The sequence below is a fragment of the Mesoplodon bidens genome (assembly GCF_964165515.1).
Source record: "Mesoplodon bidens genome assembly, chromosome: 19".
Classification (NCBI taxonomy): Eukaryota; Metazoa; Chordata; class Mammalia; order Artiodactyla; family Ziphiidae; genus Mesoplodon; species Mesoplodon bidens.
In genome coordinates this window covers 23201385-23224901 of record NC_138179.1, presented here as the reverse complement: position 1 = coordinate 23224901, position 23517 = coordinate 23201385, and the positions used below count along the sequence as shown (strand labels likewise).

At 42.0% G+C, this 23517-nt stretch overlaps 1 protein-coding gene and 1 pseudogene across 4 annotated transcripts in view; one reads left to right on the top strand and one right to left on the bottom strand.

Moving 5' to 3' along the window:
* The window catches only part of STX8 (syntaxin 8), a 250742-nt gene that overhangs the window by 39143 nt on the left and 188082 nt on the right, over window positions 1–23517 (top strand). For all 3 annotated transcript variants that reach the window (XM_081219278.1, XM_081219280.1, XM_081219279.1), the window contains one exon: window positions 6585–6709. In XM_081219278.1, coding sequence (XP_081075404.1) covers window positions 6585–6709 — 125 coding nt within the window. The remainder of the gene's footprint in view (window positions 1–6584; window positions 6710–23517) is intronic.
* On the bottom strand, window positions 17954–18574 carry LOC308607664 (ADP-ribosylation factor 1-like; annotated as a pseudogene). The gene has a single exon. The product of its transcript is annotated as an ADP-ribosylation factor 1-like (transcript).

Sequence of the window (23517 nt, the reverse complement as noted above, 5' to 3'; positions counted from 1 at the left end):
CTCTTTCCAGACCTGTAATTTCCATACCCATCTGTGTATTGGTGCCTGGCTGGTTGCATAAAAATCACCTGAGGGAGACTACAGATTTCTGGGCCCTGGCTCCAGAGGGAGAGGATGCCATGGTTATTATGAATTTGAGTTTTGGGATATGAACTAGATTAATTGATAAGAAACAAGGTTATTGAGGTGGAAATGATGACTGTATAGGCAGTGCTTGGCTTTTGTGCATCTTGAGCATATATACATTATTCGTTCACACCCTTCAACAGTCTCAATGCCAAATTTGGATTTTTGTACATCAGCTGACAAATATAAAATTCTACTAGCATAGAATTTTTTTTTTTTTTTTTTTTTTTTTTTAGCGTACGCGGGCCTCTCACTGTTGTGGCCTTTCCCGTTGTGGAGCACAGGCTCTGGACGCGCAGGCTCAGCGGCCATGGCTCACGGACCTCGCCGCTCCGCGGCATGTGGGATCTTCCCGGACCGGGGCACGAATCCGTGTCCCCTGCATCAGCAGGCGGACTCTCAACCACTGTGCCACCAGGGAAGCCCCTAGCATAGAATTTTTAACACTGTAGAGCATTGTAGTGTTTAATCCTACTCCCTTCCAGCCAATAATTTCATTTTACTGGATTTGCATCTTTGTCCAGAGAACAGTGTTAATTTGCACAATTAATTGACTATTTTAGTGCCTTGTATCTTTAAATGAGTGAGAATGGAAATAAATATAAAGGGGAAAACAGGTTGAGGCAAAGATGGAAATCACTGGGCACGCCTAATGCCCAAATGCAAATTGTCAGCCTCATTGGGTTCTCATTGGATTTATCATTTAAGTGTGTTTGGTCATGCAGAACAAAGTGAAAGAAGATGTAGAACATTTGTTATTGAAATGAGTGTCGAAAAGGCACAACAGAAACTCCCTTGTAATATGTAAGCATATTGTTGACTTTCACTCTTTCTGTTTCTAAATGTGTTTTCAAGACTCCACTGTGTAATAAAGTAAGGAGCTACTTGTAATAAATGGTAATTATTGGATTGCTTAACATTTATTTTGTACTTGAACTTTAATCGCTAACCAGCAGATGGCGCTCAATCACCAGACATCTGGCAGAGCAGCTAATTCATCTTTCACTTAGAAATTCTTAGGTTTCTATACACCAAGGTCGTAATATATAGTACAGAAAACTATACTTAGTATCCTGTGATAAACGATAATGGAAACATAAAAAGTCTACATGTGTATAACTGAGTCACTTGCTGTATGGCAGAGATTAGCACAACATTGTACATCTACTATACGTCAATTTAAAAAATAGTCAAGGGCTTTCCTGGTGGTGCAGTGGTTGAGGGTTCGCCTGCCGATGCAGCGGACATGGGTTCGTGCCCCGGTCTGGGAAGATCCCACATGCCGCGGAGCGGCTGGGCCTGTGAGCCATGGCCGCTGAGCCTGCGCTCCGCAACGGGAGAGACCACAGCAGTAAGAGGCCCACGTACCGAAAAAAAAAAAAAAAAAAAAAAGACAAAACCTAAGAATTCTGTGGGTTTTTTTTTTTTTTTCAATCACCCGTTCCTGTCCTCCTTCGACTTTTCAGGTACCACGACAGTGACATTAAGGTAAAAGTAAAGAATTGTTCCCTTTGGTTTTATTTGCTTGATTTTTAGACTGCCTGGATGACTCGAGAATAGCACACAGAGGTTTCTCAAATTCAGGTCAGAGGCCAAAATAATGACTTCTGATGGCCTTTTCCTCCCCCGCATTTGTGTTCTTCTGTAAACTGTTTTGTTAAGTTTTAATGTTACATTTAAAACTTCTTACTGGTAACTTTTAGCTAACAGTGAATAGGGAGAAAAATGAGAGTAGTTTACAATTAAAAAATTATTTGCTTGTGGTAGATTTTAAAGATGCTGTTGTGAGACTTGCCTTGGATGACATGTAAGTAAGAGATTTTCCTTGCTTGAGGTCTTACTGTTCTGGACTAATACTAATTAGTCTAAACAAATTGAATAATCTTTATTCAATTAGTTAACAATAACAACCAAAAATTTGAGTACTTTGCAAAAGGCACAGTGTTAGGCATTTATTGTCCCTGGAGTACCAGCTCCCTAAGGTCAGGTACTTGTCTCTCGTTCTCTTCCAAGTCCCTAGATTCATGCTGGCACATAGAAGGGACTCAGTAAGTGTGTGTAGGGAGGATGGTTGGATGAATAGGTGGATGGGATACAAAAACAGAATTGGACAGAGTACTGGACTTAAAGAAGTTAGCTGTCTAGTAAATATGGCCACAAGTAGCCACAAATCCATAGCTTATGATCTTGACAGCACTTTTACTTTGGGGTTGTTACGGGAGTTATGTCGAAATTTGAGAAAATCCCAAAAGGAAATGAAACATTTCCCTAAGTTGTGTCAATTCTCCAAGTCACCCAGTTTGGAAATCTTTATCCTCTGTCTCCATTCTACTCACCAGCACTTGTGGAGCTTTCCTTTGAATTGCTCGGTGAATTGTCCCTTCCCTGCCATTCCATCTTGTCATTTCCCTCATCCAGACCCCCATCCCCTTCTGCCTAAATTGCACTAGCCTTCTGGTCTACCTCCCTGACTGTGGCCTCTCCTCAGTGTAAGCCAGCCTGGATATTGTTGCCAGATTTTGCCTTTAAAGAATGTATGTCAAAGGAAACTATTTATGATTGAAATTTGAGCCTCTGTGCATCTTCATATTCATGGAAAGAAACTAGCTGAGAAAGCTTTGAGAAAGGAATCACCCTTTCAGACCATAGTAGCATTTTCACACCTACAGGCAAGTCTAGTTACAAAGCTCTGTAGACTCGATTCAACTCACTGACACCCTGGAAACATCATCTCTAGTCCTGACTGCAAACCTCTCTGTGGCCTGTGAATACTCAAACACTGATGTTTTTTCAGACAAAACAAACATTTTATGGTCACTTTGACATCTTTTGGAAATGCTAAGAAAAGCTGCTTCTTGGAATTCACTGCTTTTTCATTTCTGTATTCGGTTGATAAGAACACCCTCCCTTGTGAACTCTAACAAGTTTCAACTACATTTGTCAGCAGAAAAACATGGATTAACTGCAACCCCCCCATATTGTCATAATTTAATAATGTGTATCCCTTTCTTTTGGGGATAAAAATGAAATATTTTTAGTGTCAGAAGGGACTAAAACTTTTTGGTAAAATCTTTTTAAGACAGATATCTAACCTGTTTAGTAATGTGGCATTTATTTGATAAGTTCCATTTATTAGATAAGTTCCATTTTGAAAATATGGGTAAAAATGATGGATTTATTTTTTAAAACATTTCAAGTCTACCCTAACCTCAGAAGCATAGTATTTAGCATTTCCTTTCTTTAACTGACTTTTCAAAGGAGAAACACTCCTTCATTGTCCTTCCAAAAGTGGGCTTGAGCTGCAAGGTGTTTTAGTGACAGAATTACCGTTCAAGTTAAAATTCTCTCCCATCTGCTTGAACAATGTCAGTCTTTGCTGCTAAACTCTTGAAGGCAGGTAGCAGTTAAGATTTCTTTTGCCTTTTTTTTTTAATCTCAAGATAAATGTTAAATACTCCTCTCATTTTGTCTCTCGCTTAAAAAGCTCAGTGGTTTTCTTAGTTCTGTTTCATAAACATGTACTGAATGCTTCTCCAGCATACTCAGAGGAACTGTCTTTCTGGTCCTAGGGATATAAACATGACTGTCATGTGGCCTCTTTCCTTCCAGAGCTCATAATTTAGGAAGGGAGACAGATGAGTAAATAACTAACTACAATCCTGCTTGATAAATGCCACGTTGGAGGTTTTGCACGAAGTGCCATGAGAGCACCAGGAGTGATTGATTTAAGGGAAGAGGGGGGTGGGGACGGGAATCAGGAAAGACTAAACAGCAGAAGTGACATTTGAGTTGAGCCTTAGGGGATGAATAGAATTTTGCCAGATGGACAAAGGGGTGTGGGGGTGGGGACCCTCCAGACTCATACAAAAACATGAGAGTGTGAAAGTTTGTGCCTTTGTCTGAGATGTGGTAAGTCTTAAGGCTGGAGGAAGAGTAGGGTATGGAAGGGGGTGTCAGGAGATAACGTTGCAGAGATCACTGGGGCCATGTTGTAAAGCTTAAGTTTGACCTGTAGCTTCTAGGGGGTCGTGACAGTTTTAATATAGGGGAGATCTCTGTTCTAGAAAGATCGTTCTGGCAGCAGAGTGTAAGGTGATTTGAATCGGGGTGGCTGGGAACAAGGAGACCGGTTGGAGGCTAAGAGCATCTTCTACATGAGAGAGGAGGAGGTTCTGAGCTGAGGCAGCACTAGCGGGGATGGAAATGGGGCATGGGCTTGAGAACCAGCTCCAAGGGAGGTCTTGGGAATTGATGAGGTGGGGGTGGGGGTGAGGGGGGATGACTTGTGAATACAGTGATGCCGCTAGAGAGGATAGGAGAAGAAACAGCTTATGAGGAGAAAGTAGTGAATTTGATTTGGGGTGTGTTGAATTTGGAGTGGAGTTCCCAAATGGAGAGTCCTAAAGGAAAATCCATAAATGTAGATAGAAGAGCCTGTAGGGAGATGGTGTGGGTAGAGAAATTTGAAAGTCAGGGATTTTTTCAATCAGGATGAGGGGTGGGAGGACCTGCCTCGCCTGGATTGTGATGTGTGGGGTTTCTTTTTAACTATTTGTATGCCATTCCTCCCCCACCGTCAGATTTCTGATAGTGCCCTGCCAGGGCGGGAGCCCCCAGGTAAGAATCCACCACCATGATGACTCAAGAGAATGTGGCCTGTTTCATTCGTATTGGGGCATAAAAATGGTCTAAGCACTGCTAGTATCTGTCCTTACAGCCTGAAACCACAGATAAAATTGCCCAGGGAGAGACAGTATAGCAAGAAAAGAAGATCTAAATAGAACCCCTGAGGCACACTTCTATTTAAAGGGCAAATGGAAGAAGAGGTACCTGCAAGTTACAGAGAAGGACCTGCCCGTGGGAGAGAGTGGCGTGGAAGGAGCTGAGGGAGGAGGGCTTTCCTGGATACTGGAAGAAGGTCAGCAGTGGCCAGTGAGGCCTGGAGGACGGGTGAAGTGAGAACTGGGACGAGGTTTTGGTTAAGAAAAGTCTCAGCAGAGTGATGGGGTAGAAGTTGGATCACGGGGGCTAAAGAGTGAACCCCGAGGGCCAAGAAGTAGAGCTGGTGAGCACGGTCCGTTCTTTTTTTTTTTTTTTTAATATTTGTTTGCTTTGCGTCTTTGTTGCTGCTCACGGGCTTTCTCTAGTTGTGGCGAGCGGGGGCTACTTTTCGTTGTGGTGCGCGGGCTTCTCATTGCGGTGGCTTCTCTTGTTGTGGAGCACGGGCTCTAGGCACACCGGCTTCAGTAGTTGTGGCTCGTGGGCTCTAGAGCGCAGGCTCAGTAGTTGTGGCGCACGTGCTTAGTTGCTCCGCGGCATGTGGGATCCTCCCGGACAGGGCTCAAACCCGTGTCCCCTGCATTGGCAGGTAGATTCTTAACCACTGCGCCACCAGGGAAGTCCCCCATTACCATCATTTTAAAACGAATCCTATGCGTTATACTATAAAGTGAGTGGCTGTTCCCATCTGGGTAGAAATGGTCGGATATGGTTTCATCCACAAGATGGTCCTCACAGTTTGGACAGAATGCGGGCAGGTGGAGGCAGGAGAGGAGATACCTGGAGTGAGAAGGATCCTGTAAACATGGGACTGAGGCCAGAAGTGTGTGTTCTGTGTTCCTTGGCCAGCAAGGAGCCCAATATGTCTGGTGCAGAAGGAGCGTATGGGTTATGAGAGGGAGTCAAGATTAAGATAATTCAGAATTTATGTTATAAATGCTACGCTATATTCATCGAATTGGTTTTGAAACCCTGCATGTGTTTCTATCTGAGCAGCCAAAATACCCTCTAACAAGAAAGTCAGTGGTATTTTTTTTTTTTTTTTTCGGTATGCGGGCCTCTCACTGTTGTGGCCTCTCCCGTTGCGGAGCACAGGCTCCGGACGCGCAGGCTCAGCGGCCATGGCTCACGGGCCTAGCCGCTCTGCGGCATGTGGGATCTTCCCGGACCGGGGCACGAACCCGTGTCCCCTGCATCGGCAGGCGGACTGTCAACCACTGCGCCACCAGGGAAGCCCAGTGGTCATTTTTAATGTTATAACCTGTAGTGGCAACATTATATCTTCTCGAGAAATAATATTTGTGCCTTTGGTGCCACCTGTGAGACAGACTTTGTCCTAATAGAAAGGCCACTTCCATTTGGCCTTGTGTTTTGAAATTTAAGACCTTCATTTATGACTATTGACTCAGATGTCTCATGGAGGATTAGTAAAACTATTATGCGCTGCCACAGTCTCCTTTACAGGCTGTAATTCTCCTGGGGACCAGGCTTGGGCTTTATTCATCTGCGTATCTCTTCCAGCACTGAACACAGTTGCTGGCATAAACTAAGCATGCAATAAATTGGAGTCGAATTGAATTTTCCAAGCAGGCGAGGCTAGCTCCCTCTGCACTCGTGGGAGTGATTTGCAGCAGAGCTATATTTTTCGAGTTATGTAACGCCTTTAATCTTGTTCTCAGGTCCAGCCTGATGACTGGAGGGGCCAAGCGAGGAGTACCCAACCCTTGGCTCTTCGAGGAGCCGGAGGAGACCAGAGGCTTGGGTTTTGATGAAATCCGGGAACAGCAGCAGAAAATTATCCAAGGTACTAAATACCCCAAGAGCGTGGGCTCATAAACATTGTCAGATTTTTTACCATAGCCTTGGGTATTCCTTATACCCACTGAAAATCGGAGGTAAAACTGTTGGTCTTTGAGAGCTCTTGGCGCTTTTGTGCCTCAGGATACCTGAAGATTAGACAAACACTGTTGTCCATCCAGGTAGCTCATGGAAGTCGCGATTCTCTCCTGGGAGAGGGACAGAGCAGTTCTGAGTCTGATCAGTCCAGGTGACTCTGAGGCATGTGCCCCCTCCCTGTTCTCCACGATTGGGGATCATTCTCCAAAGAAAAAGGCTCCATTTTTTTTCATATATAAGTCAATTTGTTTTATTTTTTACTGTATTTTTTATTGGAGTATCGTTGCTTTACAATGTTGTTAGTTTCTGCTGTACAAAGAAGTGATTTTGGCTTTTACCTTCAAGTTCATCTTGCCCAGTGGCTTTTAAAACTGCTAATTTCTTCTCTGTTAATTTCAGAAGTAATGCACATTTGTTATACAAAGTTCAAACAGTATAGGGATATATAAAATGAAAAGCTGTATCGTTTCTCTGATCTCAAACTGTAAACAGATTAACAATATATTTCCTCAGGCTTTGTTTCTATACATACATACTGTATATTCAGTATAAGCACACACATATTTTACATAAATGAGATCATGGTATAGATAATTCCACAGCTTTTTAAAAAATGTAATATGTGTGATAGACATTTTTCATGTCAGTGTTACAGATGTTCTACTTTTTTAAAAACAGCGTTATGGAGGTGTGGTTGACATCGTAAATAGCACATATGTAAAGTGTATGCTTTAGTAAGCTTTGATACGTGTATACACCTGTGAAACCATCAGTATAATCCAAATAATAAACATAATCATTACTCCCGACAGTTTTCTTCATGTCTCTTTGTAAATCTTACTGTTGTCCCTCCCACATCCCCAGATAGCTGCTGATCTGCTTTCTGTTGCTATAAATTAGTTATTTTTGTGTATAAATGGAATCATACAGTATGTGCTCTTTTGTTGGGGGGTTGGGGTCTGGCCTCTATCTCAGTGTAACTATTTTAAGGTTCATCCACGTTGTTCCATGGATTAGTATTTCACTGTCTTACATTACAGAATAGTATTCCCTTGCATAAATTGACCACAATCTGCATATCCATTCACCTGTTGATGCGTATTTTGTATTATACAAATAAAACTGCCATGAACATTCATGTGCAAGTCTTTGTATGGACATACATTTTCACTTTTCTTAGGTAAATACTGGTGGAATGACTGAGGCGTATGTTTAACTTTTTTTTTTAAACATCTTTATTGGAATATAAGTGCTTTACAATGGTGTGTTAGTCTCTGCTTTATAACAAAGTGAATCAGCTATACATATACATATATCCCCATTATGTTTAACTTTTAAAGAAACTGCCAGACTCATTTCAAAAGTGGTTGTACAATTTTACATCGCCACCAGAAGAATTTATGTCCCAGTTGCTTCAGGTCCTCACCAGAGTGTTACAGAAAGTCTTTTTAATTTGAGACATTCAAGTAGGTGTGTAGTTGCATTTCATCGTGGTTTTTTTTTTTTTTTTAAAGATGTTGGGGGCAGGAGTTAGTAATTTATTTATTTATTTTTGCTGTGTTGGGTCTTTTGTTTCTGTGCGAGGGCTTTCTCTAGTTGTGGCAAGCGGGGGCCACTCACTATCGCAGCCTCTCTTGTTGCGGAGCACAGGCTCCAGACGCGCAGGCTCAGTAGTTGTGGCTCACGGGCCTAGTTGCTCCGCAGCATGTGGGATCCTCCCAGACCAGAGTTCGAACCCGTGTCCCCTGCATTGGCAGACGGATTCTCAACCACTGTGCCACCAGGGAAGCCCCATCGTGGTTTTAATATGTATTTTCCCAATGACTGAATCTTTGCATGTGCTTATTTGTCATCAGCGTGTTTTCTTCAATGAAGTATGTGTTCAAATTGTTTACCTAATTTTTTTTTTTTTTTTTTTTTGCGGTACGCGGGCCTCTCACTGTTGTGGCCTCTCCCGCTGCGGAGCACAGGCTCCGGACGCGCAGGCTCAGCGGCCATGGCTCACGGGCCCAGCCGCTCCGTGGCATGTGGGATCTTCCCGGACCGGGGCACGAACCCGTGTCCCCTGCATCGGCAGGCGGACTCTCAACCACTGCGCCACCAGGGAAGCCCCTGTTTACCTATTTTTAATTGGGTTGTTCTTCTTTTATTATTGAGTTTTAAGAATTAAAAAAAAATCCTTTTATATGTTTGTCAGATATTTATGTTTTAGAAATATTTTCTCCCCATCTGTGGCTTATATTTTTGGTTTTCTTAATGTCCTTTAAAGAGCAGAGGTTCTTAATTTTAATGAAGTCCAATTAGAAATCTTTGACTACCTAAAGCCACAAAGATTTACTGCCTTTTTTTTTCTAGGAATTTTATAGTTTTAGGTTTTACAATAGGTGTATGGTCTACTTTGAATTGATTTTTTTTAATGTAGCAAGATGAAATGCATTTCTTTTTTTTCATTTGCATATCTATTTGTTCCAGCACCATTTGAAAGAAAAGAGTATCCTTTCTCTACTGAATTACTTTACTGTTCTCGGAAATCAATTGACCGTATATGGTGTGGGCCTATTTCTGGACTTTCCATTCTGTTCCATTTGTCCATTTGTTTATCTTTACATCAGTGCTACACTGTCTCCATTATTGTACCTTTGCCACAAGTCTTTAAGTCAGGTAGTATAAGTTCTCCAACTTTGTTCTTTTTCAAAATGTGACTGGCAATTCTAGATCTTTTGCATTTCCATATGAATTTCAGAATCTGCTTTCAATTTCTACAAAAAAGCCTCGTGGGCTTTTTTTTTTTTTTTTGTGGTACATGGGCCTCTCCCTGTTGTGGCCTCTCTCGTTGCGGAGCACAGGCTCCGGATGCGCAGGCTCAGCGGCCATGGCTCACGGGCCCAGCCACTCCGCGGCATGGGGGATCTTCCCGGACCGGGGCACGAACCTGTGTCCCCTGCATCGGCAGGCGGACTCTAAACCACTGCGCCACCAGGGAAGCCCCCTTGTGGGCTTTTGATTGGGATTACATTGCATCTTTAATTTGGGGAGAATTGACATCTTAACAGTATTGAGTCTTCTGACCCATGAATATGGTATATCTCTCCATTTATTTAGTCCTTTAATTTTTCTCAGCAGTGCTTTGTAGTTTTCACTGTACATCTTATACATCTTTTATCAGATTTATCCGTAAGTAATTCATATTTTTGTTCTCTTATTAATGGCATTTATAAATTTCTACTTCTGATTGTGGCTAGTATATAAAAATACAATTGATTTTTGTATACTGACCTTGGATCATGCATCCTTGCTAATAAACTCACTAATTTATTAATAGCTTTTGGGTAGAATCTATAGGATTTTCTATACAAATGGTCAATGCCATTTGTGGATAAAGACAGTTTTACTTTTTTAAAAAGACTTTTTTTAAGAGCGGTTTTAAGTACACAGCAAAATTTAGAGGAAGGTACAGAGAGTTCCCATATAACCCCTTTCCCCACACATACATAGTCTTCCTCCATTATCAACCACCAGAATGGTATATTTGTTATGATTAATTAACCTACATTGATATTCTAATCGCCCAAAGTCCATAGTTTATCTTAGGGTTCACTGTTGGTGTTGTACATTCTATGGTTTGGACAAATATAAAATGACATATCCTTCATTACAATATCAGTATTTCCACTTCCTTAAAAATCTTCTGTGCCCTGCCTGTTTATCTCTCCCTCCTCCCTCAACCCTTGGCAACCTCTGATCTTTTTACCATCTCCACTGTTTTGCCTTTTCCAGAATATCAGTAGTTGGAATAATACAGTATGTAGACTTCAGATTGGCTTCTTTCACTTAGTAGTATGTGTTTAAGGTTCCTCCATGCCTTTTCAAGGCTTGATAGCTAACTTCTTTTTAGCACTGAATAATATTCCACTCTCCACTTCTACCAAGTTTGTTTATCCATTCACCTTCTGAAAGACATCTTGATTGTTTCCATATTTGGGCAATTATGGGTTTTTTTTTTTTTTTTTTTTTTTTTTGCGGTACACGGGCCTCTCACTGTTGTGGCCTCTCCCATCGCGGAGCACAGGCTCTGGACGCGCAGGCTCAGTGGCCATGGCTCACGGGCCCAGCCGCTCCGCGGCACGTGGGATCCTCCCGGACCGGGGCACGAACCCTTCTCCCCTGCATCGGCAGGCGGACTCCCAGCCACTGCGCCACCAGGGAAGCCCTGGGCAATTATGAAAAAGCTGCTATAAACATCTGTGTGCAGGTTCTTGTGTACATGTAGTTTACCAACTCTTTGGATAAATACCAAAGAATGCAATTGCTAGATCACATGGTAAGAATGTTTAGTTTTGTAGGAAACCACCCAATTGTCTTCGAAAGTGATTGTACCACTTTAAATCCCCACCAGTGATGAATTGAGAGTTCCTATTGCTCTGCATCCTTGTCAGCATTTGATGTTGTCAGTTTCCAGGGTTTGGTCATTCTAATAGATGTGTAGTGGTATCTCTTGCTTTAATTTGCATTTCCCTCATGACTTATGATGTGGAGCATCTTTTCATATGCTTATTTGCCGTCTGTATGTTGTCTTTGGTGAGGTATCTGTTAAGACCTTTGGTCCATTAAGAGTTCTTTGTATATTTTAGGTAACAGTCCTTTATTAGATGTTTCTTGCAAATATTTTCTCCCAGTCTGTGACTTGTCCTCTCATTTCCTTGATAGTATCTTTCACAGAGCAGGAGATTTTAATTTTAATGGAGTCCAGCTTATCAATTATTTCTTTCATGGATTGTACCTTTGGTTTTGTATCTAAAAGTCATTGCCAGACTTCTCATTTCCTGTTCTGCCTGTAAGGACCTTGGAAGTCACCACTCCTTGCTAACAATCAGTAATATAATAAGCTGAACAGACTGAAAAAGTCAACAACTCTTCTTGGATCTGTAAGAGGAAGACACAGGGCAAATCACTTCCTGCAAGATTGGAGAGACAGGAGAATACAGGGAGTCACAGCTTACTGGAGCAGAGACTTCTGAGCAGAAACCAGTGTGGGAACCAGCTGGGTAGGAAGATCTGAACTGTAATTGATGAGTTGCTGGAGGCTCAGTGTGGACAAATCTGAGAATTAAAAACTCCAGGGGACCCAGTCATGGTGGGATCCTCACAATTGTGTGAGATTCACCTCTAGGAGCTCTACCAGGTTCTCACAGTAAATACCAGAGAAAAATCCCCTCCTGTTTCTGGTGGAGAGAGGGGAAAAGGAACCTTTTTGGAATATGCCAGAGCACTCTGTTCTTCTTAACAAGGTTTCATCCTCAGGAGAAACTACTTAACCAGGACCTAACTTGCTAAATTACATCAGTCTAACTGACCTGGGGGAAAGGAAATGCCTAACTCTAGCCCACTAGCCATCCTGTCCCACCTAAGTGGCAAGGGGAGGAAAAAACTTTGAAACCCTTGTGACGTTCAGAGCCCAGAGACATAGACTCACTAAAGACTAGGACCTAATGATAGGACTTTAGAACATTCCCTTAACACCCACACTTTACCACCACCTTTTACTAAAGGTCTTTTTACAGCAGTTCATTTTACCACATACATCCTGTCTAATAAGAAAACATTACAAGGCACACCAAAAGGCAAAAAAACATAAGTTGAGGAGACGGAGCAAGCATCAGATCCAGACATGTCAGGGATGTTGGAATGATCAGACCAGGAATTTAAACCAATGATTAACATGCTCAGGATTCTAATAGATATAGTAGATAGCATTGAAGAACAGATGGGCAATGGAAGCAGAGAGAAGGAGCCAAAAAGAAATGCTAGAGGTCAGAAACACTGTAACAGACATGAAGAATGCCTTTGATGGCCTTATTAGTAGACTAGACATGGCTGAGGAAAGAATCTCTGAACTTGAGGATATCTTAATAGAAACCTCAAAAAGTGAAAAGCAATAAGAACAAAGATTGATATAAAACAGAACAAAATATCCAAGGACATTGGGACAACTGCAAAAGGTGTAGCAGATGTGTAATGGGAATACCAGAAGGAGAAGAGAGAAAAAAAACAGAAAACATATTTGAAACAATGGCTGAGAATTTCCCGCATGTTAATGGCAGACACCAAACCACAGTTAGGAAGCTCAGAACACCAAGCAGGATAAATACCAAAACAGTTACACCTAGGCATGTCATTTTCAAAGTACAGAAAATCACAAAGATAAAAAAAAAATCCAAAAGAATCTAGAAGTAAAACAACACAAAACAAACAAAAAAGAACCCCTCAGTTCTAGAAGAACAAATGTAAAGATGACATCTGACTTCTCAGAAACCATGCAAGCAAGAAAGTGGAGTGCAATCTTTAAAGTGTTGCCAAAAAAACCCCCTCCAAAACAATCTTACCAATCTAGAATTCTGTACCTTGTGAAATTATCCCTCAAAACTGAAGGAGAAATACTTTCTTAGACAAATGAAAATTGAGGAAATTTGCCAGTAGACCTGCCTTGCAAAAATGGTTTAAAGGTTATTTAGAGAGAAGGAAAATAATATAGATTAGAAACTTTCTACATAAAAGAGCATGAAGAAGGAATGACGTGATAAGAAAAAAGTCATTGCCATACTCAAGGTCATCTAGGTTCTCTCCTATGTGATCTTCTAGTAATTTTATAGCTTTGTTTTACATTTAGATTTATGATTATTTTGAATTTTTGTCAAGAATGTAGGGTCTAGATTCATTTTTCACATGTGAATGTCCAGTTGTTCCAGCAACATTTGTTGAAAGACTGTCTTTACTTTGTTGTATTTTCTTTGCTGTTTTATCAAAGATTGTTGACTGTATTTATAAGGGTCTGTTTCTTGGCTCTCTGTTCCATTGACTAGTACCACACTGTTTTGATTACTATAGCTTTATAGTAAATCTTGAAGTCGAGTAGTGTCAGTCTTCTAACTTTGTTTTTTTCCTTCAATATTGTGTAAGCTCTTCTGGGTCTTTTGCATCTCCATATAAATTTTAGGATCAGTTTGTTAATATCCACAAAATAACTTGCTGGGATTTTGATTGAAATTGTGTTGAGTCTATAGATCAAGTTGGGAAGAACTGATACCTTGACAATGTTGAGTCTTTCCATGAATATGGAATATTTCTCCATTTATCTAGTTCTTCTTTGCTTCCATTCATCAGTTTTGTAGTTTTTTTCATTTAGATCTTGTACATATTTTGTTTGATTTATACCTAAGTGTTTCACTTTTAGGGGTGCTAATGTAAGTTGTATTGTGTTTTTAATTTCAAATTCCACCCATTCATTGCTGGTATGTAGGGAAGAGATTGACTTTTGTATATTAACCTTGTATCCTGCAACCTTGCTATAATGGCTTTTTAGTTCCTGGAGATTTTTTGTCAGTTCTTTTGGATTTTTTACTTAGGTGATCATATAACCTGCAAATGAAGTTTTCTTTCCTTTTTCCCAATCTGTATGCCTTTTCTTTTCTTTTCTTTTCAGATTGCATTAGCTAGAACTTCTAGTACAAGGCTGGAAAGAAGTGGTGAGAAGGGACATCCTTGTCTTTTACCTGACCGTAGTGGGAAAGCTTTGAGTTTCACATCACTAAGTATGTTGTTAGCTGTGGGTTTTTTTTTTTTTTTTTTTTTGGCTGCATTGGGTCTTCATTGCTGTGATCAGGCTTTCTCTAGTTGTGGCGAGTGGGGGCTACTCTTCATTGCGGTACATGGGCTTCTCATTGTGGTGGCTCCTTTTGTTGCAGAGCATGGGCTCTAGGCATGTGGACTTCAGTAGTTGTGGCACGAGGGCTCAGTAGTCATGGCTCACAGGCTCTAGAGCGCAGGCTCAGTAGTTGTGGTGCATGGGCTTAGTTGCTCCACGGCATGTGATATCTTCCTGGACCAGGGCTCAAACCCATGTCCCCGGCATTGGTAGGCAGATTTTTAACCACTGTGCCACCAGGGAAGTCTAGCTGTGGGGGTTTTGTAGGTATGAAGTTGAGGAGCTTTCTCTCTATTCCTAGTTTACTGAGAGTTTTTATTAGTAATGGACGTTGGAATTTGTCCAGTATGTTTTCTGCATCTGGTGATATGATCATGTGGTTTTTCTTGTTTATCCTGAAATCCTACGTGTTGGTCCGTGGTTTCACCCATTAGCTGTTTGTAAACAATGCATCTGTATCCTGAAAAGCACCACATGTCATAGCTGATGGTTGATGGGGAAACTCCTTTGATGTGGTATAATTTTGATGAGATGATTTTGGAGACATGAGGATGCCCTAATGACACTGATTGTCATGGTTGCAGCATTTGAACTTGTTGTATAAAAAGGAAATCTGTAGGTCTATAACCCGGCAACGTTTTATAACCCTGTATATATTTGTTTGTTTGTTTGTTTTGATGGTACGCGGGCCTCTCACTGTTGTGGCCTCTCCCACTGCAGAGCACAGGCTCCGGACACACAGGCTCAGTGGCCATGGCTCACGGGCCCAGCCGCTCTGCGACATGTGGGATCTTCCCAGACCGGGGCATGAACCCGCGTCCACTGCATCGGCAGGCGGACTCTCAACCACTGCGCCACCAGGGAAGCCCAACCCTGTATATTAAAGATGGCTTTCTCATAAAAACCAGAACCACACAGCCCTATGGTCAAACACTTGTGATGTTTGTGCCTCTGCTTTTAAAGGTGCTGTGATGGACAGTTGGCATGCCAGGGTTTGAGAAGAGTGGATGGTTTGAAGTGCTTGCATATACCTGTGCAAAATCAACTGGCTGCCTCTGTTCCTATTTTACTGTAAATTTTATGGTACTGTTCCTGTTGCATTCTCCAGGGAGCTTCTCTGTAGACAGACACCCCACACACACACACACCGCCCCTGCAAGTGGTGGAGATGCTGGTGTCTGAGTTTCCTGGTGTATCCAGGAAATCATTTTAAATCAACTATACTCCAATAAAAATTAATTTTAAAAAGTTGCCAGGAACGAAAAAGTGGACATCACTGCTATTTACAATGACGTTTTTCTGCTTACTTTTTCATTTCTGATTTTAGTTGTTTGTGTCCTTTTTTTTTTCATAGTTGGCCTGACCAGAGGCTTATTGAAGTTATTGATCTTTTCAGAGAACCAGCTTTGGTTTCATTGATTTTTTTTCTCTCTTGATTTCCTGTTTTCAGTGTCATTGATTTCTGCTCTAATTCTTAATATTTCTTTCCTTCTGCTTATTTTGGATTTAATTTGCTCTTCTTTTTCTAGTTTCCTGAGGTGGGAACTTAGACTATTGATCTTAGATCTTTCTTTTTGTCTAATGTATGCATTTGCTGCTATAAATTCTCCTCTATGCACTGCTTTTGTTGTATCATAAATTTTGATAAGTTGTGTTTTCATTTTCATTTCAAAATATTTTAAAAGTTCTTTTGAGACTTCTTTGATCATGTGTTATTTAGAAATATGTTGTTTAACGTCTATGTATTTAGGGATTTTCCAGCTATCTTTCTGTTGTTGATTTCTAGTTCAATTCCATTGTATTCCAAGAGCAGAACTGTATGATTTCTGTTCTTTTAAATTTATTAAGGTATGTTTTATGGCCAAGAATGTGGTCTATCTTGGTGAATGTTCCATGTGAGCTTGAGAAAAATGTGTATTCTGCTGTTGTTGGATAAAACAGTCTGTAGATGTCCAGTACATCCAGTTGATTGATAGTGGTGTTGAGTTTAACTATGCCTGCTAGATCTGTCCATTTCTGATAAGAGGGGTGTAGAAGTCTCCAACTATGATAGTGGATTTATCTCTTCCTCCTTGCATCTCTATCAGTTTTTCGTCTCATGTAGTTTGCTCTGTTAGGTGCATACACATTAAGGATTGTTACATCATTTTGGAGAATTGACCCCCTTATCATTATGTAATACTCTTTACCCCTGATAACTTTACTTGCTTTGAAGTCTGCTCTGTCTGAAATTAATATGGCAACTCCTGCTTTCTTTTGATGACTGTTAGTATGGTTTATCTTTCTCCATCTATTTACTTTTATTCTTTTAATAGTTAAGAGATTTTATTCTAATAGCTGTAACTACAGTGCTTGTTTGTAAAAATGAAAACTGAAAACAAGTATACAAAACAGTTGATTACTAATTGTGTATTGAAAGCAGTAAGAGGTTCGGCAACACCACGTAAACCAGTTCTGAGGTTTTCCCCAAGGTAAAGGTTAACAGCTCCAGCTTCTTTAGTGTTTATCAAAATACAAAAGAAAAAAGTAGAGGTTATTTTCGATGGCAAATCTGACCCTTGCAGGCCAAGGGAGTGAAAGCACATGTAGACAGGGGCTCCAAGGGGCTGGGGTTCAAGGATGACCACCTGTGCTCATGCTGGTGGGACCCCAGAGAGCCCGGAGCAGGCAAGCAAGGAGACTGCAGGGCTCCTGCTCCAACCAGAGCATTCCAGCCAAAGTGCCCATGCTGACCCAAGAAAGGCTGGGGTTCCTCCAAGGGGTCTGAGAGAAGTGGCTGCAGCCTCCAGCCCATCTCCTGGGCGGCCATGTAAGCACAGATGCTATGTGGTGTGGGATGATCCGAGACAAATCAAATCACAGGGACCTTACTGTGACCATGCAGAATGGATCATGGCTGGTTCTGCCCCATTTCACATTCCCAGTAGGAGATAGACCACCGTTGGACTGGACTCAGGCCATTACTACAGAACCTACACTAGGCACATTTCTCCCTTCTGTGTTCAAGTGTGCTCCTTATCTTGTAACTATTTTAAAAAATGCACCAAGTTTGGGTTAAAAACCAACCACCAAAATGGATCTCAACACAGATCTAAAGCCCAAGAGGAGGAGCATCCAACTCATCTGAAACAGCGACTCCTGGATGATCCGTGTGCCTAAAATCCCTTCTCAGTACTAAACAGTGGGTTGATTTTCTTTTTACAATAAAAAAAAAAACTGAGTAATATTGCATTAGGAGTACCAGAAACTGCCTCATTGGGAACAAGAACTATTTAGATTAAATAAAAACCCAGTTGCAGGCAGCGTCTGCACATTTACAGCATGGTGAAGCACACTGTGGCTGACCATGGAGACAGCTTCTGGCACTCACACCCCAGGGGCACATTTGCCACATGAGAGTAAAGCGAGGGCAGAAGGAGGGAGTGAATGGGGAGGAGAGAGGAGTACAGCTCACTTCTGGTTCTGGAGCTGATTGGACAGCCAGTCCAGTCCCTCATAGAGCCCATCCCCACTGGTGGCACAGGTGACCCAAATGTACCAGTTCCTGTGCCTCAGAGGGTAGACCCAGCTTGTCCGTGACCTCAACTGCATTCATGGCATTGGGGAGGTCCTGTTTGTTAGCCAACACGAGCAGAATGGCATCCCTGAGCGCATCTTCTGCCAGCATCCTCATAAGCTCCACTCGGGCCTCATTCACATGCTCCCTGTCTTTGCTACCAACCACAAAGGTGAGACCTTGTGTGTTCTGGAAGGAGTGGCACACAGAGGCTGGATCTTGTCCTGGCTGCCCATGTCGCACACAGTGAAGCTGATGTGCTTGTATTCCACGGTTTCCACGTTGAAGCCTATAGTGGGAATGGTGGTCACGATTTCACCCAGCTTCAGTTTGTGCAGGATGGTGGTCTTTCACGCAGCATCTAGGCCCACCATGAGTATGGGCGTTTCTTTTTTGCCAAAAAGGCCCTTGAAGAGGTTTGCAAAGATATGCCCTGTGCTGTAGACTGGTGGGAGCAACACTGGGCACAGAAACCCTTGGCGGCCGTGGCACAGCTGCTGCTCGAAGGCAGGCATTGTTTTCGCTCCCACGCCATCCATTTACTTTTAATCCATATATTTCTTTATATTTAAAGTGAGGTTCTTATAGACCACATATAGTTGACTCTTGTTTTTTGATCCACTCTGACCGTCTTTGTCTTTTAATTGGTGTAGTTTTACTTCTTCATTTCAATCTGGATGCCTTTTTTCTTTCTTGCCTTATTACACTTGCTACAACCTCCAGTACAATGTAGGAATTATGAGAGCAGACATCCTTGCCTTGTTTCTAATCTTATGGAGGAAATATTCATTTGAAAGCCAGATGTGAGTTTTTCTTTGTTCAGTTACTAGATATTTCTCTCTAAAAATATTCTTGAGATTTTTTTTTTTTTTTTTGCTGGGATACAGTTATTTGGGTCTTGCTTTGTCAGGTGGACCAGAGCAGTGTTTATTTTAGAGTGAGGGTCAGCAAACCATGACCTATGGGCCACATCTGGCCCACCACCTGTTTTTGTATGGTCTGCAAGGTAAAAATGGCTTTTCCATTTTTTAATGGTTGAAAAGAGTCAAAGAATATTTCATGACTTGTAAAGACTGTATAATATTCAAAGTTTAGTGTCCATAAATAAAGTTTTATGGAAATATTTCATGACTTGTAAAGACTGTATAATATTCAGAGTTTAGTGTCCATAAATAAAGTTTTATGGAAACACAACCATACTCATTCATTTATTAGTTATGGATGTCACAGGAAACTGTGACAATGGCAGGGTTGGGTAGCTGCACTGGAGACCATATGAACCAGAAAGCCTGAAGTATTTGCTCTCTGGCCCTTTATAGAAAATGTTTGCAGACTCCAGTCAAGAGGTGATTTCCCTCACTCCTGTGCCAGAGCCATTCTGCATGCCCTCTCTGATGCCCTTTGAATTATGAGGTGACCTGGTGGGAAGGGATAGGAATTATGTGTGCAATTCCTGTGAGCTCAGAGAGTTATTCCTTCTAAGGCTTTCAGGTGGTTCTTTCCCCAGCCTTAACTTCCTCACACACTTGCCCTGATCAACACTCACCTGAAGTCTCAGGGTGGACCCTATGCAAATCTCCAGCATTTTCTCTCTCTGCAGCTCTCTGGTACTGTGCCCTACGACTGTAGCCACCTGGAACTGTTTCTCGGATTCTTCTCAATTCGGGGAGACTGCTGGGCTCTACCTCGGATCTGCCTTCCCCACACCATAGCCTGGGAACTCTCTCAAGGTGATGGTGTGGGGCAGAGAGTTCATCTCATCTGTTTCCCATGTCTCAGGGACCACTGTCCTTCATTTCCTGATGTCTGCATCTTGAAACTGTTGTTTTGTATATTTTTGCCTGTGGTTTTGTGTTCTCCAGTTGCTTGGGGCCAGAAGTAAATCTGGTCCCTGTCCGTCCCTCTTGGCCAGAAGCAGAAGTCTAACTCTGTTTTGAACTCCCTTTTCACAGTGAAATTATCTAGTGAATGAAGCACTGTTCCTCCCATGTCTCTTCAACTCTACATATTTCACCCGTTTTCTGAAGTAAAGTGAAGAAAGTTAGAACAAGGCAGATTTTACTTTTCAGGATTCATGGTCCTTGAAAGGAGTATCTTACTAGCCAATACTGATGAATTTTCTGGGCATTGTTGCTTTTTGCCAAGAAAAACTTTTCAGTCAGGAAAAGTATCCCTGCCCCTGAGGAGGTGCCTCATCCAGAGATTGCTGTAGGCTAGGTGTGAGAGGACGCCGCGTGCCAGTGTTTGTATTGTCTCCAAAACCGAGAGCATCCTTACTGAGATGCCCACCCTTTGGAAGCCGGCTGGCTTTTGGGGTTTGGTGGGGGGGAAGTAAAGGAATGGAGGGAGAGGAGCAGCATATATTATAGATCAGGATGTTTTTCTACTCCTCCCTTTGTGTTTTGAAATGCTCTATTCCCACCCCCACTCCTTGATTTCCTAGCAAGCTGTTTTTCAGGGATAAACACAAAAATGGAAGTCATTTTTACACAAAACCCTCATTCGTCCTTTCTCTGCCCCAGGAACCTTGGTGATGCGCTGAGGTTACCATGGCTTTGCTTCCTGGCCAGGTCCCGCACTGGAAAAAAAAATACACAACCACAAAGGGTTGCTTCTAACTTCCCTTTTGCCCGTGGAATCTGTTAGCCTTTCTGTACTTTTGTTGACCTTTAGAAAACACTTGGAAGATCATCCTGAATAACAGTTTTTTGGTAGAGCTTAGACTCGAGGCAATGAATGCCTTCCTTCCCTGACCCGGAAGCTAGGCCTCGTGACAGCCAGTTAGCTGGCCTCAGCTTCTGTGCTACCTAAGCCATAATTTGAGGCGCAAATGGGCGTTCAGCAGAAGATGGGTGAGGTGATGACAATAACTGGATCACCTCAAAAATCCCTGTGAGGGAATTCCCTGGCGGTCCGGTAGTGAGGACCTGGCACTTCCACTGCTGGGGCCTGGGGTTCAATCCCTGGTCAGGGAACTAAGATCCTGTAAGCTGTGGGTTGCGGCCAAAAAAAAAAAAAAAAAAAAAATCCCTGCGCTAAAACAAGGGAAGGTGCTTTTTTGGTCTGTACAGACCCTTGTTTCTGAGTCAGCTGGCGGGTGGTAAACACTGGAGAATTGTTCTACCTCTACGCAGGAGGTCTCTGTTGCTGGGGCTTCTTAATTAGCTCCAACTATTCTTACCGTAGTCTATAGACGTTCTTTCTAGATTCTAGCAGAAAGTTGTGCATTCGTTCTGGGTTTCTGTGTTCTTAGGTCTCTAAGTATTTTCATAGACATAGCGGTGGGGAAGGTGGCTGGCCGGGCTGCGTTGTACCCTGGCACATCTAAGCAACTCATCTTTGAACACTTGCAATCATAACCTCACAGATTTTTCAAGATAACCTTTCTTGCAGCTGTCACCTAGACCAAGATTCCTTCCCCCCAGATCTTAAAAACATCTGTTCCTAGAACTTGCTCTAAGAGTCTTTCCAATGTAGTGATTATCTTTACCCAGCTTGACCTCATCTACTTCCCCTTCTTCAAGGAGAGCTCCTATATATCAAATGTGGGAATTTCCATCTGGGCACTGGACAACACAGCATCAGCTACTTTTTCTATTACCTAAACTCAGAGAGCTGTCTAGTATTAATGAGAAGTCCTTCCGTATATATGTAGCAGAGATTGTATTTCTTCCGTCTACAGACCTAGAGAGTCTTCTGTGGTCATTCCTTGGCTTAAACACCTTTATTAAATACTTGTTCTGTACCACCAGTTGGGCTCTGAACCAGTTGGGCAAAAACATAGGAAAAGAAGACACAGCCCCAGCCCTTGGGGCTCTTGTCATGTGCTCAGTCAGGGTCCTGAAGTTGCAGTTCTTAAGAATGTTCCTTGGTTTTATTTACTTGTTAAAATGTTGGTAACTTGTTGCTTTTGACAGTTTCAAACATACGAAAGTGGAGAAAGTAAGATAATGATTCTGTCTTACCCATCACTTGTTTCAGCAATTATCAACCCATAGCCCATCTCGTTTCATCTATATGTCTACCCACCTACCCATCCCTGGATTGTTTTTGAAGCAAATCCTAGACATTGTACAATTTCATTGGTGAATATTCCAGAATATAACTCTAAAGCATGTCTGCAAAAGATAAGGACTGTTTTTAAAAAACAAAAACATAACCACCATGCCATTATTACCCTTAATAAGTTAACAATTCTTAATCTGAACACTGACTGGATATATGATTTCCCTGATTGTCCCATGATGGGTTTTTTTTCAGGTTGTTCAATTCAGGATCTGAATATGGTCTGTACATTGCAACTAATTGTTATGTCCCTTAAGTTTTGTGGTTTTTTTTTTTTTTTTTTTTTTTTTTTTTTTTTTTTGTGGTACGTGGGCCTCTCACTGTTGTGGCCTCTCCCACTGTGGAGCACAGGCTCTGGACGTGCAGGCTCAGCGGCCATGGCTCACGGGCCCAGCCGCGCCACGGCATATGGGATCTTCCCAGACCAGGACACGAACCCGTGTCCCCTGCATCAGCAGGCGGACCCTCAACCACTGCGCCACCAGGGAAGCCCCCCTTAAGTTTCTTTAGTAGGTAGGTGCCTTTGCCAACTCTTTTTTTCTTTGCTGTTTCTTTGTTGACGAAACAAGGGCATTTGCCCTATAGTTTCCCACTATCTAGAATTGCTATTTGTATCCACACACATTGTTTAATGTGTTCCTCTGTCCACATATTTTCTGTAAATTGGTAGTTAGATTTAGTGGCTTGATCAGAATGACGTCTGTTACTTTCGACAAGAATACATTATGATGACTGTCCCTTTATTTTTAATCTACAGCCACCAGATTGTCCTCCCACAATTACATGGTATTTAGTTAGAAGATGGTTTTTCTGCATGTTTTAAGATAGGAAGTAGTCAAACACCTAACTATTCTGAAGCGATTTTTCAAAAAATGATTGTATTGGTTTTCTACTGCTGCTATAATAAATTATCACAGACTTAGGGACTTAAAATACAAGTTTATTATCTTATAGTTCTGTAGCTCAGAAGTTCCGTACAGATGCTACTGGGCTACGATCCAAGGTGTTGGCAGGGCTGGGTTCTCTTCTGGAGGCTCCAGGGGAGAATTCATTCCCTTGCCTTTTCCAGCTTTTAGAGGCTACCCACATCTTTTGGCTCCTGGACACCTTCTTTAGTCTTCAATGCCAGCAAGTTGCATCTCTCTGACCCTTCTTCATACCTCCCTCTGACCACAGCTGGGAAAGATTCTCTGTTTTTAAGGACTCATGTGATTAAACTGGGCCCACCTGGATAATCCAGAGTCATCTCCCATCTCAAATTCCTTACCCTTAATCACATCTGCAGAGTTGCTTTTGCCATGTAAGGTCATATATTCACAGGTTCCCGGGATTAGGATGTGAACATCTTTAGGGGGCCGTTATTCTATGTAGTGCAGTGGTCATCCAGTTTTTA